At 41.0% G+C, this 17,222-nt stretch overlaps 1 protein-coding gene across 18 annotated transcripts in view; it reads left to right on the top strand.

The window, feature by feature from the left end:
• The window catches only part of Afdn (afadin, adherens junction formation factor), a 142,327-nt gene that overhangs the window by 118,815 nt on the left and 6,290 nt on the right, over positions 1 to 17,222 (top strand). For 8 of the 18 annotated variants that reach the window (XM_031353399.1, XM_031353407.1, XM_031353402.1 and 5 more), the window contains 7 exons: positions 954 to 1,148; positions 1,726 to 1,817; positions 2,325 to 2,510; positions 4,809 to 5,804; positions 7,778 to 7,813; positions 13,797 to 13,931; positions 16,678 to 17,188. In XM_031353399.1, the coding sequence (XP_031209259.1) occupies positions 954 to 1,148; positions 1,726 to 1,817; positions 2,325 to 2,510; positions 4,809 to 5,804; positions 7,778 to 7,813; positions 13,797 to 13,931; positions 16,678 to 17,188 (2,151 nt within the window). Of the gene's footprint in view, positions 1 to 953; positions 1,149 to 1,725; positions 1,818 to 2,324; positions 2,511 to 4,808; positions 5,805 to 7,777; positions 7,814 to 13,796; positions 16,143 to 16,677; positions 17,189 to 17,222 lie in introns of those variants that run through there. The other 10 variants (XM_031353412.1, XM_031353410.1, XM_031353415.1 and 7 more) reach the window with 6 other exon arrangements.

Genomic DNA, 17,222 nt, shown 5'->3' with positions numbered 1-17,222 from the left:
TCAACAACAGTAACAATGTCTGACAGCCTAGAATCCCATTTACTAAAGCATAGGAAACACCAAAGTATGGTGGTAAGACCATGAGTTGGCATGGCAGAACATCATTTAGAAGCCTAAAGAGGAAAGTGGGAAATGAATGAGTCCCAGGTGACCAGGCGGAATGACTAAACTATGGACAGGTGTGGATAATCACACCAGGTGACAACATTCTGATGGATATTAATATGTATGTTATCAAGTGAGAGAAGTATAGTTACCTTTGAGGACTTATTAAAAATTAATCTGCCAGGCAGTGGTGGCACATTCCCTTAATCCCAGCACTTGGGACACAGAGGCAAGCGGATTTCTGAGTTCAAGGCCAGCATGGTCTACAGAGTGAATTCCAGGACAGGCAGGGCTACACAGAAAAACCCTGTCTCGAAAAACAAAAACAAAACAAAAAAATTAATCTAGAAATAGTTACTTTGTTTTTTATAAATTACAGTTCAGTTGTTGAGAAAATAATGTCAGTTTCCCCCATAGATACATACCAAGTAAATGAAAGTTTTTCTAGACCCAATATATTTAAAAGCTTTTGAAAATGTTCATTTAAAGCTATTTGTGGTGGCATGTACCTTTAATGCCAGCACTGAGGATGGTGAAGGATGCAGATTTCTGTGAGTTTGGGGTAGCCTGGCCTATGTAGTGAATTCCAGACCAACCACAACCTTCTAGTGAGTGCCTGGGTTTTATTTTGTTCTGCTTGCTTGCTTGTTTTATCTAGTGAGACCCTGAGTTTTATTTTGTTCTGCTTGCTTGCTTATTTTTGTTTTTTAAAGCTATTCAAAGAATGTATATGAAAATCACCCTATTATACTAAGAACAGTTATGAAATTTAAGAATTTTAGATGCATCCTTTGAAGCTCTTCAACTCTTAGAGGGAGAGAGAATGAATGAATCTGCTTTGGTTTCAGTTTCAGATCGTCGTGGCTCAGGTAAACCCAGACCAAAGAGTGAAGGTTTTGAGCTCTATAATAATTCAGCTCAAAATGGCTCCCCAGAGAGTCCTCAGATGCCTTGGACAGAGTACAGTGAGCCAAAGAAGCTGCCTGGTGATGACAGGCTGATGAAAAATAGAGCAGACCACCGTTCCAGCCCCAATGTGGCAAGTAAGAGGAATTAATTACCTTTTCACCTCCAGAAGCCAGTGGGGCATGCTGTACTTTGATCGTTGTTGTTTGTGTCTCTTGGCTAGCTAGAGTTTTCATAGAGGTATCGTAGTACTCCAAAATTTGGATTTTATTTGGGAAAACCCTTGATTGACTCAGTAGACATTACAGATCAAAATGCATTGTTAACGTCTCTGCAAAAGGGTATCAGGTTGCCAACTTAGCGGAGGTCATTTTTACACTTTAAATAGTTGCTAACTAAGAAGTGAGAATGTAGGATATTGAATAGAGACCCCAACCTCCAAAAGGCTTTAAGTATTTACTCTCGGGTCTCTACCACAGATGTCAGCTAGACCCTGGTCCTGGAGAAAGTCCTTTTCCTGGATTGTGGTCGCAGGAGACTTGTAGCGGTGCGGGAAGCTGGGTTTTGGTACATCTTTGTCTCTGGCTCTGTGCTTAACATCCTGCACATGATGCAGCACCTACCTTTAAAGCAAAGTCCTTATGTGTATTCTACGTGTTATTTAATGTGAAACTTTGTTTTTGTTTTTGTTTTTTTTTTTACTGTTTCCAACAGATCAACCTCCTAGCCCTGGAGGGAAGGGTCCATATACATCTGGAACAGCAGCTAAGATAACATCTGTCTCCACTGGAAACCTCTGCACTGAGGTCTGCGATAAGCTGGAACACTTTATTGTGAAATATCTGAGTTGTCTGATACAGTTCTCAACAAAGTACATTAGCTATCATTCTTGACTTTTGTTCATTTAATTTTTTAATTTTTATTATACTAGTCAAATAAATTAATATTAAATTAATACCTGTAGAGAAAATGAGAATTAGTTTAAATGAGTAAATCTGGAAAAATTAAAATGTTTCTCATTCAAAGCATAGGGTTAAATTTTCAATTTTTCGCATAGCATTTAATGTATATGCTTTTGTTTTAGGCAACACTTATTCCCTTATAATTCAGTATCATCCCGTCCTCTCCTCCCAGTACCCCCTCATGCAGGTCCCCCTCACTCCCCCTTCTTGAGGCAGGGAAGCTCCCCTTGGGGTATCAACCCTTCCCCCATATGTGCTTTTTAAAAAGATTGTAAAACAGACCCCCCAATATAAAGTTAGCCTTTTATGCAATTTTAAGCATCTCTTTTTCTCTTTCTTTACATTTTACAGGAGCAGTCCCCTCCACCTAGACCTGAAGCCTATCCTATCCCTACTCAGACATACACCAGAGAGTATTTTACCTTTCCAGCTTCAAAGTCGCAGGATCGGATGGCTCCTCCTCAGAACCAGTGGCCAAATTATGAGGAAAAGGCACATGTGCACACAGAAAGTAATCATTCCAGTATTGCAATCCAGGTTAGGAATAAGGGGCTCATAAGTGTTTCTCGTCTTTCACAGGAGTATAATAGATTTGGTTGGCAGGATAAAGACTGTTAGCTGTTTTTTTCTTTAAAAATATTTATTTGTATTTATTTTGTGTTGAGTGTATGGGGCACACGAACAGAAGTCAGAGGACAGTTTTCAAGAATCAGTTGTCACTTTCAATGATATGGGTTCCTGGGGATCAGACTAGATCATCTGGCTTTGACAGCATCTACCCTCTTGCCAGCCCAAAAGTGGGTGAGTTTTGAGGCACAATTAGTAGCTTCAAATTGCTAGGTTGTTCTTTTATTTTTGTATGTGTGTTTTTAAGTCTGAGGCAAAAAGAAGTAGGCTCAAATACAGAACATTTTAAACAAGTTCTGGGTAATATTTGGTTAATGAAATAATGGTAATGTGAGGCATAGTTACAGCATTGAAGGCAAAGCTTTTACTGGTTCTAGGAGTGAAAGATGAAATTTAGTGACTGCCATAGCTTGCACTTGATTCTGTCTCTGCCAGTGGATCTTGAGGTGGGACTTAGATGTGAGACATACAGAAAAATACAATGTACTTAGAGTTGCTGAAAAGGTGGTTATCACTAGGTATATCAACTGGGAAAGAATCTAGCCTCTCTGGATTCCATCCCTGGTGCTTGTGTGGTGTCTTCCTCTGGCTTTGGCTTTCTGGCTGAAGGAAAAGATCTGGACATCAGAAGGCAAAGTTGGAGCCTGAACGAAAGCAGGCTCATTAGAAGTGTTATCAGTGCTAGCTAAGGAGTTTGGGCTTCTGTGTCCAAATCACTAAAGATAGAGATGTCAGTCTACAGCTTTAAACTGAGAAGCACTACCAGATGTGTCTGGGAGAATAAACCAGTAGTGTGCTTTAAAGAGAAACCCATCCAGGACACTGAAAATTGATACATATCCTGGAAAGTAAATGATGTAGCGTCCCCAAACCAATCATTTCTCCTTAGGTAGGTCACAGAAGACTTGGGAATAGATAACTATAGTGGTCACCAAAGACATGGGAATTAAACGTAGCCTTACAGGATGAGAAAAATAGACAGGCAGACAGACGATATAGGTGTACTCACATGAGACTGTGCACCAAGGTAAGAGGAAACTTTGTTTAGGCAAAAAACTGATCCTCTGGTGTGTGCCCTGCCTCATCTACCTTTTTTTGAGTGGACCTCATGACCCTAGCTACTGGGTTTTCTAAGTCTTAGATGTTTTCCTCCTCTGCACATAAAGTGTCTTTTCTAGTAATAACCAGTAAGACACTAGACAGAAGGTACAGAGCTGGGTTATAGCAGGGCCTGGTCTCTGTTTCACATAACTTCATGATGCACTTGTGTGGTTTGCAGATTGTGTGAGCATGTGACATCATGATGCTCCTGTGTGGTTTGTACATTGTGTGCCACCATGAGAACCCTGCTCAAAGTGAAGCTGGACCTAAATATTGCAAGTTAATAATGTTAAACTTCCTGTAATGGCTATTGTGTTTTAAAGTGGTAACTCCTGTTTTTTTAGAGGAAAAATAAATAGTTTATTTTTCAGGTTTCCATCTTCAAGTGATATTCACTATCAAAGGTAGGATAAGGATAATTGATTCACATATCATAGTGGTCATCTTCATCAGGTTATACTGCTTCTATAAATGCCACTTCCAGTCAGGCTTCATTGTAGCCTTGTAGCCTTGTAGCGAAAAGGATACTTGTTTGAATCTCCTTCCTCATAAGCCCAAAAGGCTTTTTGCCCATTAAAGAATGCTTATGCCTTTTTTTATTGGTAGCAGTAGAGCTAACAACACATCTTTGATGAATGGAACTTGTCCCTAGAGGCTTGGCTTAATCAGAGAAAACAAAGCCAGTCCTAAGCTTTATAACTCATTCAGAATCAAGCCATAGATGCATGCAGTGAGTACTTTGTAATAGTTAGATTTACATAACAGAAGGTTTTGTTGCTCTTCTTGGATTACACTGTTCTCACTCACCTATGGAAGTCAGGTGTGCCTCATCCCCCTGGAACCTGAGCTGGTACCCTCACCTGCTAGACAAGAGTGACAGTGCCAGAAATAGCTTGCATCAGTATATATAAAAATCTTTTTATTCTTTTGTAGATAGATGTACAGCTGGCTACTTGGCCCTTGAGCCATAAAGCAGTTTCAGCTTCTGGTTATACCTCATTCCACAGTTTTTGTTGTCTTCTCTGTGAGAATAAACCATATATGAAATTTTGGTAATATCTCTGGTGAGTCTCTGAAGTATGATAGCTTCCTCTTTTCTTTTCTCAGCGTGTTACCCGTTCTCAGGAAGAGCTTCGGGAAGAAAAGGTTTACCAACTTGAGCGGCATCGAGTGGAGGCAGGCATGGATCGCAAGTGTGACAGTGATATGTGGATCAATCAGAGCTCCTCGGTGGAATCCAGCACATCCAGCCAGGAACACCTGAACCATTCTTCCAAGTCAGTTACCCCTGCTTCCACTCTGACTAAGAGTGGTCCTGGCCGTTGGAAAACCCCAGCAGCGGTGCTGCCCACCCCTGTGGCTGTCTCTCAGCCCATTCGAACAGACCTTCCTCCACCACCTCCTCCACCACCTGTCCACTACACCAGTGATTTTGATGGTATTCCAATGGATTTGCCCCTCCCATCTCCTCCTGCCAACCAGGCAGGACCCCAATCTGCTCAGGTGGCTGCTGCAGAGCGGAAGAAGAGAGAGGAGCATCAGAGGTGGTATGAGAAAGAGAAGGCCCGCCTGGAGGAGGAACGAGAGAGGAAGCGCAGGGAGCAGGAGCGGAAGTTGGGGCAGATGCGCACTCAGTCCCTAAACCCTGCTTCCTTCTCACCTTTGGCCACACAGGCCAAGCCAGAAAAGCCTTCCACGCTGCAGAGGCCCCAAGAAACAGTCATTCGTGAGCTGCAGCCCCAGCAGCAGCCCCGTACGATTGAGCGCAGGGATCTGCAATATATAACCATCAGTAAAGAGGAGCTGTCCTCTGGTGATAGTCTATCTCCAGACCCCTGGAAACGAGATGCCAGGGAGAAGCTGGAGAAGCAGCAGCAAATGCACATTGTGGACATGCTAAGCAAGGAGATCCATGAGCTGCAAAACAAGGTGGATCGTACTGCAGAGGAGAGTGACCGTCTGCGGAAGCTTATGCTGGAGTGGCAGTTCCAGAAGAGACTACAGGAATCAAAGCAGAAGGATGAAGATGATGACGAAGAGGAAGATGATGATGTGGACACCATGCTGATCATGCAGCGTCTGGAGGCCGAGCGGAGAGCCAGGGTAAAGGGGAAAGGCCTCGGTTGTGCGTATCTGTGTTCCCTATGCTATCTTCTGGGTGTTTCCGTGCAGGCAGCTATTTTCACAATCACAAAGAGGAGTTAAAAGATCCCTGGTTTCTCCTGCTCACTCTTGGCTGATACCTTACGGGGTTGAGCCAGGACCCTACGGCTTCAATGTTCTAATTAGCAGCTGTATAGTTAGTTATCCTTGCTACACTTAAGTTGAGAAAACAAGTACTTAGTAATGACCACTAACAGTCATGATCAAGGCACAGGGTCAGATGGTAAATCCCTGAGATTTGGTGGGCTATGTAAAGTGTAATGGTCACATGGCTCTGCTGTGAGCACAATAGTCAGTCGTGTGCAAACCCTGAGCTTGGCTAACTCACCAAGGACATCACACAGAAGCAACAGCAAATGCAAATGCTTCTGGTCCTCATACTCATGATGAAGAGAGGACTTTAGGACATCAGTTTTAAAGTGTTTGATCATTACCAGAAGTAGAACTATTTTACTGTTAATATTTCAAATAGTTATTAAGTTACTAATTGTAGTGGTTACAAAGATTAAATAAATTTTATTATCTTTGTTTTAAATAAAAATTTAAATTAGCCTAATGCAAATAAGTTCTTAAAATACCAAATTTGGGGTTAGAACTGGATTCTTGCTACTTATCAGGCATAATTGTTCAGAGGCATATATTGTTACTAACATGGGCACTTGATATTAACTTGCTGAGAATGCTGTTGTTTGTCATGTTAGTGAGTTTTATTGATACTTTTTATCAATATAATTTTTTTCTCATTTCTTTTTCTTTTTTTCTTTTTTACTTTTTATGCTGTGCATGAAAAGGGGTTATTTAAAACAGTCAGACATCTTACTTCAAGGACATATGATGCAAGTTAACTTTTGTTGATATTGTAACAGTCCAGTAATGTGACTAGTCTCTTTTCAGTGAGTTTTTCCTAAGGACTGTTGTACATAGACTTCTTCGTATAGACATGCCTCAGCATATACAGTGCTCTGATTCACTTAAAATTTATTTTATATACTGGCTTTCTTGAATGAGACCAGAATGTAAATTTTAGCAAGTACATCATTTTACTAGTACTTTTCTAGTACCCTTAATAAACATCCTTAAAAATAACTGCATCTGCCACTTCTTTATCTCAAAGAATAAGCTTTATCTCAAAGAATAAGACGAATGGGACTTCTACAATAAGGGTGCATTGAGTAGTTTCCACTGTGCTCATGCTCAGGACTCTCAGACATGCTGGTATAGCTCTTGTCTGGACTGGCCAGCACTGGTATGTCCCTCTCTGCCCTGACTGGCTAGGGACAGATACAGTGATTTGTGGCTTTGTATTACCCTCACCCCAAGTTCCACGAAGAGGATGATTTCCCTTCCCCTGTGCTACAGTAAATACTCTTAATGTCCAGCTGGTATTCCTGGCCACTGGTCACACAGCATTAGCATTAGCGTGGCTTCCTTTGACAGCAGATCGCAGCAGGAGTAAAAAGTTAGCCACTATGTTGGCACATCTCAATTTTCTGTGATGTTCAATGTTTAGTGGAGATTTGTCATAGTTTGCTACTACCTTGAATATTTTAAAGCCTCTTAGTATGGATTATGATCCTTGGAAAAAATTTGATATTAATTTAGTAAAAAATAATTTCATTTTAATAATTATATATTTAGCTTAATATCTTAGTCTCCAAATGAACACTAAGGAAAATTTTGTTTTTTTAATATGTCTTTGAATGAAAAAAATCTCAAAATTTTAATGCCATGAGGACATTTTTCTATTTCTGAATGGTAGAAGTTAGTCTATGGTTCTATAGTTTTTCATCAAGTTATCTAAAACCAGATGACGCATGACAGCAACAAAGATGCTGGTGGTGGAACACAGGTCTAAACCTAACTTTTTTGTTGACACTTCATCTTTCTTTTTTCCCCTTCTCTGTTACCTGCAGCAGACTGCTATGCCAGCAATCTCTGTTCTAGATTTGGTATGTTCTTGTTTCTTTCCCTTTGGTACTTTTTTTTGTCTTGATTTTCTTTCCTTCTTTGGTGATGGCTGTTCTGTGTTCTCAGTAGTCAGTTCTCCCTAGCACCTCCTGGGTCAGGAGGCAAGCTCTGTGGTTAGAAGCATGCCTCTGAATGTTACTAGACTAGTTACTCTACTTCCTCATTAACCGTAAGTGTCACTGTTTGTTTATGGGTTTAACTTTTCTACAGTGTTAGTCATAATCTGATTCTATCTCATAGCTAGTCTCAAGTATGTGAACAAATGAAATAGGTTTTGCATTGGGTAATTATTTCTTGTTGCATTAGAAATAGATTTTAAGTATGTTCATTGTGAACTCAGTTGAAAGGGCATTGCTACTACTCCCAGACTTAAAATGTAACGAAGATGTCACTGACTATGGTAAAGTAAAGAGGTTTCCTGTGAACCAACATCCTGTTTTTCTTAATACCGTGTGGATTATCAAAATATTTGATTGATCATTTAATGTTGTTTAAGCTTCAGTAATGTGTTTGTTACCTGATATATATTCTCTCTCTCTCTGCCTCTCTGTCTCTCTCTCTGTCTCTCTCTCCATCTCTCTCTCTCTCTCTCTCTCTCTCTCTCTCTCTTGTCTGTCTGTCTGTCTCTCTCTCTCTCCCCCTCTATCTCTGTCTCTGTCTCTCTGTCTCTCTCTCTGTCTCTCTCTCACACACACATTTATCCTAACTTAACTTCTAAATGATACAAAAGCCAGTTCTTTAAAGTTTAACTCTAGTAGCCATCTCATCAAATGCTAGTCCCCTCTTTTCTGTTCTGTAGCTTGTGGACAGGTCACTCACAGAGAAACCTGTTTATAAACAGCTCCCCTTCTTGGTGAACAGAGGACTAGTTTCTGACTCCCATGTCTTCATTCTTTATATGAAACAAGGATAATACACATGCACCTCCACAGAAACTTTAGGTATGAAGTTGTACATTAGGTTAGTTAAACATTTTTATTGCTGTTATTTTGTTTGTTTTGAAAAAGGATGTTACTGCATAAGCCAGGGTGGCCCCAAACTCAGATCATATGGGGCTTATAGGTGTGTGCCACAGTATCCAGCTTAGGAGTTATTCATCATTTAGCAAGTATTTATCAGTATCCTTTACAGAGCGTGTACTGACCAGAGGCACTGCCACAGACGCTAGCCAACTCTTGGTCCAAGAATAGCTTTCTCCTGTGAAGTTATTTGTGATAAATGATGTTTGCACTAAATTTTTATTTCTAATCAACAGTTCTCAGTTTTTCTTATTTTAAAGAGATAAATATTTTGATTATTAATTAACAATTAATAAAATGTTAATTAACCACTTATCTACATTCCCTAGTAGCAGTTAATATTAAATAATTGTATCATTAAGTATTAATATTATTAGTATTAACTATTAGTCTTATTAACAATAATGCATTATTCATAGAACTCTTAACATGTCAGAATTGGCAAATTATCTTGGGAACGTCTTCCTAGGAATTAGTGGGTAGTGGCAAGCATGTGTCTCTGTGTAGCAGTTTGCCCTGCAATCTTAAGACATGTTCTTAACATTATCATAGGACGGATTTGGGGTGACTCATGGGACAAATGAGGCAGGTTTTATCTTGTTAGGAGCAGCAGAGTTCCATAAGGTTGGAGGACTGCCTAACTTGATTTCCAGTCTTCCCTTAGGGCTCCCAGTGGCTGGATGCCACCATTGATCCAAAGCTTGCCTCCTGCTGCCTTTTTCTGCTTGTTCTTGATCCATAACTTTAAGACAGTAATGATGCCAGTGGCATTTCATTCATGGCTCTAGTCTTGCCCTCTTGCACAATAAGACTGGTTACCAACATGCCTTTATTCTATCTCCTCCAGGTGACAAGATGCAGCTCTCAGAATTCAGCCCCTACAAAATTGAAATCCCTCTTCCTTCTGTGCCCTTACACTGCAGCTCACTCTGCTTCTACCTGCACCGCATAACTCCTATTTTCCAAGATAGACTTGTATTCATTTGAGCTTTACGGCCTTATGTGATCCACTTGACTCTTCAGAAGCTACTACTCTACCCACATTCCTGCCCTGGCTGCTTCACTGCCCTTTTCCTTTTCACTGCCTTTTCTAGTCGAGGTGTAAAAGCTGGTCCTTGTACACCTAGTGATAACTGTGTTTAGGCCTCTTGATTATATTACATTTCTTCATAACAAATCTTCAATTACCTAGGAAAACTTCAGACAATGTATAAGCCTTAAGCCTCTGTCACATAGAGCCAGCATGAGTTTGTTTTCTGGCCAGCACTTCCTGTCACATTTTCTGTATTTCTGTTTCATCAAAAGCACTTCCTTTTTATGAGGTGACTTTTGGGCTATCAGCTTGATAATCCCTTGGCCCGTTTATCCCTCAAAAGCTTGTCTTAGTTTTGTCCTCATATGAATGGGTTGCATTGTCTCAACATAAAGTCTCACAGGAATGAGTTTCTATAGGGGTAATACACATGAAAAGTTGTTTCCAGGGATTTCAGTGGCTCTTCTAATTAGTCAAAACACTGTTATGCCTCCCCTCATGGGCTGCACCGTTGTCTTGACCTTTGTACAGGAAGTTCTCAGGCATAAGACTTTGAGTCTCCACAGTGTAGAAAGGTAGAATCAAGAGCTGTCTTAAGTACCTCAAACCTAATTAGAGTACTAGCCCTCAGAGAGAAGACTCAGATGTGTCCTGGACCTCTTAGTCTTTCTGCTCTGTCTTTTAGCATTAGAGCTTAGAATTCCTATTTCTTTAAGAAAACTGCTCAGAGGAATTGCTGTGTTCTGTTGTAGATGATCCTCTTTTAATGTCCTTTGCCACTGTTAGAGGGGTCATTGTTTTCTAACGAATGCTGATGCTCCAAACAGAACTTTTTTCTCAGACAGAGAGCTTGTGTTTTGCAGATCTATGCTCTAAACCCAGGTCTTAGAGCACCAGAGGACTGACTGCAAGCAGTTCAAAACATCTTTAGTAATAACTTAATGCTTTCAAGTTTTTTATACCCGTGTCTTAATATTGGAGTTGAATTGCAGAAAAAAAAAAATATATTCTAGAAAAGGATTTTTAAAAGTCCTGTAGACTCTAGCAGACTTCACATGTCAAAGGGTAAAGGCTGTCACGATTCTGTTTTACATGGCTGATGACTTAATAGCAACAGCATCCTTAGTGTGTTTTGTGAAGGTACAAACACATAAATCCCAATCTGCAGTATTTGTTTGACCTGAAAGCACCTTTTAGAAATACAGACTGCTAGAGAGCCTGCCACGCTTTTCTGCTGGCCTTGATTAGATCAGAGATGCCAGATGCTCAGTTTCACTGGGTTAGGCAGCTTGTCACTGGGCTACTGAACAGTGAGACTGATTTTGAAGATGTTCTTCCTCTATTATTGGACACTTGTAAGCCTTATTGCTCAGTGTCCTGTCTTGAGTTGTAATTTTGATTTTGAAGAAATTAAGAAACCCTCTCCCTCTCCAATTAATGCTCATGGAAAAGAGAAGAGAGGTAATTTTTTTTTTTTCCTAGACAGGGTTTCTCTGTGTTGCCCTGGCTGTCCTGGAACTCACTGTGTAGACCAGGCTGGCCTCAAACTCAGAAATCCACCTGTCTCTGCCTCCCAAGTGCTGGGATTAAAGGCCTGTGACACCACTGCCCGGCTGAGGTAAAATATTTTAAATGAACAAAACAAAACATTTCAAAGTAAGAAACACAATTTACTAAATAATAGGAAAGATATTTTAGTTATAATGGCTTTAGTTAGTTTTTCTTTTTAAAAAAATTGAAACCTGTGAACTAAATACACACAGAAGATCCCCTTGACAACCACCTCACCAGCTGGGAGAATGTAGAACCATAGTTTTTAGAGAACATGTCTCTTGCCATTTTTGTGAGTCTGCATTTGAACTTAGAACTATGAGCTCTGTGACTGAACTAGTCAGCTACACCATTGTGAGGAGCTTTCCTGCTGGGTAACAGGAGGAGCTCAGTTGTGGAGAAGGACAAGTGTAGCTTTGGTTTTGCCCTGAAGTTGCCTTCTCTGAGATTTGATCACCCCTGAGCTGTTTGCTTTTGTTGCTCTTGTGGGTTCTGCTTCTCCCAGGTTTCCTAACCACCACGCTCCTTTGTTTTGACATTGGCTTTTCTGAGGTGTGCAGAGTTGGCTGCAGCCCCCCTCATTGAAGTTCTCAGGGAAGACTTTTGCTTCCCTGTCTCTTTGTACCTTGGTTCTTTATTAGCAGTGTCTATGTCTGCTATAAAATCCATCCTAAATCCCAACTTCTGTTTGGATGCACCTACCATGTTAAAAAAAAAAAAAGTTAACTTGATATGTCTTTTTTAGAAGAAAAATTTTCTGAGATAATTTAGTATTTACTGAAATCAATAACCCCAACAGCACAGGGCTAATTTATTCCTTTCTACTGGATATAGTGGAGTTTTAAATTTTTTATTTTATATGTTTGAATATTTTACCTGCATAGATGTCTGTGCCTGGTGCCCTCAGAGGCTGGAAGAGGACACCAGATCCCCTGACACTGGAGTTGTAGATGATTTCCAGTTCTGTGGGAATCAAAGTTGGACTCTTTAGAAGAGTAGCCAGGTGCTTAACGGCTGAAAGTCACTCTAGCCCCAGAGCTAGTGTTTTATTCCATTGAAAGTAAGGAATGAAATTTTAGATTTTGTGTGTGTGATTTATTTTTTTAAAGCATACACATACAATCTAAGTTCAGAAGTTTAAATAGTATTTCTATAAACACTGTGTAGGCAAACTGGTGGTTTTATGGAACTTGAACTGGATCTCACAGGAATCTCTTTAATGTAAACAGTTTCTGCAGGAGCTAGAGGGCAGCAGTACAGTTTTAGGATTCAAATTATGGAGAGTTTGATTCAGTCCTCACGGTGACATATCACAGCGCAGGTGTCAGTTTTTTCTCCACAGCACGGCTCTATGAAGCATTTCTGTGTCACCACTGTCTGTAACAAAACCAAAGACATAGCTGTAGATCAGGATGGATAAAGGAGAGTCTTTATGCTACCCTAGAACTCATGATGCTGAGGAACATGGCCAGGAGGCTGAAGGAGCCACAGCAAACAAGGAGAAGCATATCACTGGCATTTGAAGGTGGCCGGTAGTGTTGGACACTGGGAAGGGAAGGTGTTGGATCTTTTGTTGATTCAGAAAGGTAGAACTTAATGACCAGAAATAGAAAAGCATCAGCTGATGGATTTAGGACCAGCATTTATGCTTTTAAACTAGCTGTCACCTAAAGCAGAGCATGTTGTTTAGGGGAGTTAGCAGTGATCCCCATGTGTGATAATCAGAAAGGAGCCAGAATGACTTCCAACTCTGCAAGTCTGAGGCCATGTCAGGCTAGAAAGAGACTCCCAGAGTCCAGGTTGACTTATGGAGGGAAGGGACTTGCTAAAAGAGGAGGAGCCATAGATTTTAAACCACTCCCAAGTATAGGTGGGCTGTTCCTAACAGCTCCCAACTGAGACTGGATTCAGGACAGGCAGATGTGCAAGTCCCACCCACATCCCAGGAGAAAGAGGAATTTCTTAACATTTGGGGTGGTTATCATATTATGCAGTTGTTAAAGTGGAACCTATTGGTGATTTGTAGGTAGTAGCTAACAAATTTATTTTAGCGAAAGAATCATGCTTGATTAATGTATGCATGTATGGGATAACTTGGTTCTTTGAGTCATGATTAATAGAAGAATAACACTGGGACTTGGAGACAGAGCTTTTAGGTAATTTACATGGAAATGGTAAGAGCTAGTTAATACACGAGCTTTACCACCCTACAACAGTGATTTAGCCTGGTGTTTTCTACTTGACTTTCTGTGTCTGTGTGTGTGTGTCTCTGTCTCTGTGTCTGCTTGTCTAAGGATGTGCTTATTTGTGTCTTTGCTGGTGGGGTTGACTGGGTGAAAATTAAATTCTGTTTATTGTTAGATGCAGGATGAGGAGCGCAGGCGCCAACAACAGTTGGAAGAGATGCGCAAACGAGAAGCAGAAGATCGAGTAAGACAAGAGGAAGATGGACGCCATCAGGAGGAGGATCGAGTAAAGAGAGATGCTGAAGAAAAGGTTATGGTCCTCTAAAGGCAGCTAGTTCTTACCAAGTTAGCCTGAACACAAATGATTGGCTTGGGCAAAGGGGCTAGAAATTATGTGTATCTGGGATGCAAAAGACAGAACAGGGCCGCATCTTCCAACTTTTCTATTGGACCAAAAACTCTTGCCTCATCTGGCCTGCTTACCTGTCTTCTGGACTGTCTTCAGGCTCCCTTGCCTTCACTGCTGGTCTCCCTCAAATTCTTGAGCACTGTGTCCCTGAGGAAGGGGTATGGGGTAGGATACTGCTCTGGTTTTCCCAGGCAGGGTTCAGGTGGCTTTTATGAAGGTGTTAGAGTTATTGTGAGAATTGAGTGTGAGCTCTGTGGGAGGCAATAGTAACATGGAAGGCAGTCAGTTCTCATTAGCCATTTCAAATAGATTATCTACTAAAATCACTTAATTCATTGATGGTAAAGAGTGTAGATGGCTTGTAAAAAACACACAAAATTAATAATGTAACCCAACAAACATTCTAGTTATTTCTATATGCGGATTTCAATTCTGATACTTTTCCATAGTTAAATTTTAAAATGATAGCTGATTTTTGACATTCCACAAAGCAGGAACTAACAGTGTAGTTCTAGGATCTCTCTGCATCCTTGTATGAGGATGAAGTTCTGCTGTGCAAGGAGGCTGCTACCCTGAGTCCAGGTCTGCTCTTCCCTACTCCAGGGATTGTATGTTGCTGTATGGTTTGAGAGAAGCTATTTTTCTCAGTAACTTCCCTTCGATGAAGGTAGAAGCTCTGAGTGTGACTACTGGTGGGAAAAAATTTAGTTTTTATTAAATAGTTATCTCCATGATAGTCCCAGTGAGCTATGTAAATAGAACCCCACCCCCACCCCCGCCCAAGAAACAAAAAGTTGAAAAAAATTTCAAGGAAGCTCATTTTAATGAAAATGATTTGTTCACAAGACAATCTTAGAGTATGATTGATAGACATGTTGTGGCTCATTTAAATGAACAGAGGGTGGATGATATGAGGCCACACACTTGCTTCTGAAGCAATGACTCTGTTACAGCAGAGTAGTTGTGGAGACTTTGAGTATTAGGATCAGTTTACTCACAAGTCTTTAACATGTGTAATGTAAGTGGAAAGTGATGATCTCTGCAAGAAGTCAGGAAGTACCCAGCACAGGAGCCACATAGCTTTTAAGTTTTGGTGGTCTTGCTTTGCTGTTTATTCTGAGAGTCCTCAGGCTACAGAGAGATGTTCTTTCCCACGTTAGGGCTGGCCAGCTACCGGGATGAAGCAGCCTGGTCATTGCATCAGAGTTAAATGCCCAGAGAGAGGCATACATAGAGAGCTGCGCTTTCTGTGTTGAGAAACTCTCCGTTATTTAATTTTTCCAATATGTGTTTTCATAACTCATAATTATGTCAAATATCCTTGTGTTTTTTTTTAACTGTCTCTATAATTGAGTAGTCAATGTAAAAAAGAAACTGAAATACTATTTTTACTACAGAATGTCTTATGAAATATGTGCATTCATTTTCTGGATAAAGTCACCATGGTCATTTCATTGTATCTGCTCTTGGTGTAACTGAACGAGGTTTGTTTGGTCTCTCCCTACAGGGTTATTCAAACATCTGTTCTTCATGTAATCTTAACATTCTTGATAGTGTCACTTAAAAGCCACTGAAGTCATCATAGTTTAATTACCCAACCTAAAATAGTACTGATATTGTATAGTCAAGAAGACAAAAATTCTTTCCTTTAGGATTTTACAACATAAAAGAAGCAGTAAAGCAGAAATTGGGGCCAGGGTAGTGAGTGGGGCCAGCCTTAGTCTTCCCCTTTCTCTCTTAGAATATGAAGCAGGGAGCACTGTATGTTCACTGTGTGTGCTTGTGTGTATCTCTAGAGGGACCAGGGAAAGAATGTGGCATAGTAGGGACCAAGGAACACGAAGTCAGCATGGTCCCTTGTGTCAGTTCTCTGTGGTTGGATGAATTCAAACCTGGCTGCATTTAACGTTTGCTTAAGTCAAGGCAGATTGTTATGTTTGCTCTTTCATCCCTTTTCATATTTACTTCCTTCTTGTGCTCTAAAACTCTTGTCAATCCTTAACAAAACTGTGTTGTTACCTTTTTAAATGTAAAAAGAATTTCAATACTGTCAACTGTAGTTTGCCTGGATGAAAATGTACAGTGTGTGTCAGAATATATCTACTAATACTATTAATGCTTGGCTCCCATTTTCTGTTCCTCAGAGAGTATATTAAGATTTGAAACATACATTAACTGTGGAAAGCTTACTTGTTAGATTGTGGATTTGGGAAAATCAGTGATATTTCTTATTGTTTATGGTTTCCTCTTGAAACGCAGCAGAAACAGGTAAGTTAATATCCTGTCCAAACAGAAGAGGAGAGAAAAAGTTCCAGAGAAAGGGGAGGAGGAATAAAGAATGCAGATGATCCTAAGTCTAACTGTGCAAATGGAAGGTCCTAAGATTTGACTTATCCCATGCTTCTGAGCAGTTCTTGCCTGTGTGGGCCGCATGAAATTCTCATAAATCTTGAGACAAGAAGCCCTCAGGATTGGCCTGCCTCTTCTGTTGCAGTAATTGTGACACTGAAACATGTCCTGTGGGCATGTCCTTGAGGTGATACATAGTAATGGTCAGGGTACCTGTCATTCCCTGTGAAGGCACAAAGAGTCCACTGATACCCCTGACCCTTGATGTTTTGCACTCTTTGTCTATTCCCGCCTACAGAGGCGACAGGAAGAAGGGTATTACAGCCGCCTAGAAGCTGAGAGGCGCCGACAGCACGAAGAGGCTGCACGCAGGTTGCTGGAGCCTGAAGAGCCAGGGTTGAACCGACCTCCACTTCCACGGGACTACGAGCCCCCATCCCTGTCCTCAGCACCCAGTGCCCCTCCTCCCCCACCTCAGCGAAACGCCTCCTACCTCAAAACACAGGTCCTCTCCCCCGACTCGCTGTTCACTGCCAAGTTTGTTGCATATGATGATGAGGAGGAGGAAGACTACAGTCCAGCAGGTCAGGATAAGTACCCCAGTACAAGGAAGTCTCATGGGCACCTTCCTCTTGCCACCCTTAAGCCGAAGCAGCCCCCCTGCCAGACACGCCCAGTCTCGGATGGCATCTCTCTCTACAACTCATTCCAGCCACCCTTGGCCAAAGCCAACAGTACTGCTTACATAGCAGGCCAGCCCCCACCCCTGCCAGGCAAACCAAGCCTGTACCGTCCTGGCCACTGGAAAGGTAGAGGTAAAAGAGGGAATGGTGAATTGGACCT

The sequence above is a fragment of the Mastomys coucha genome, unplaced genomic scaffold, assembly GCF_008632895.1.
Source record: "Mastomys coucha isolate ucsf_1 unplaced genomic scaffold, UCSF_Mcou_1 pScaffold5, whole genome shotgun sequence".
In the NCBI taxonomy this organism is placed as follows: Eukaryota; Metazoa; Chordata; class Mammalia; order Rodentia; family Muridae; genus Mastomys; species Mastomys coucha.
Note: the sequence above shows the minus strand (reverse complement) of the source record. Positions and strands in the feature narration are given on the sequence as shown.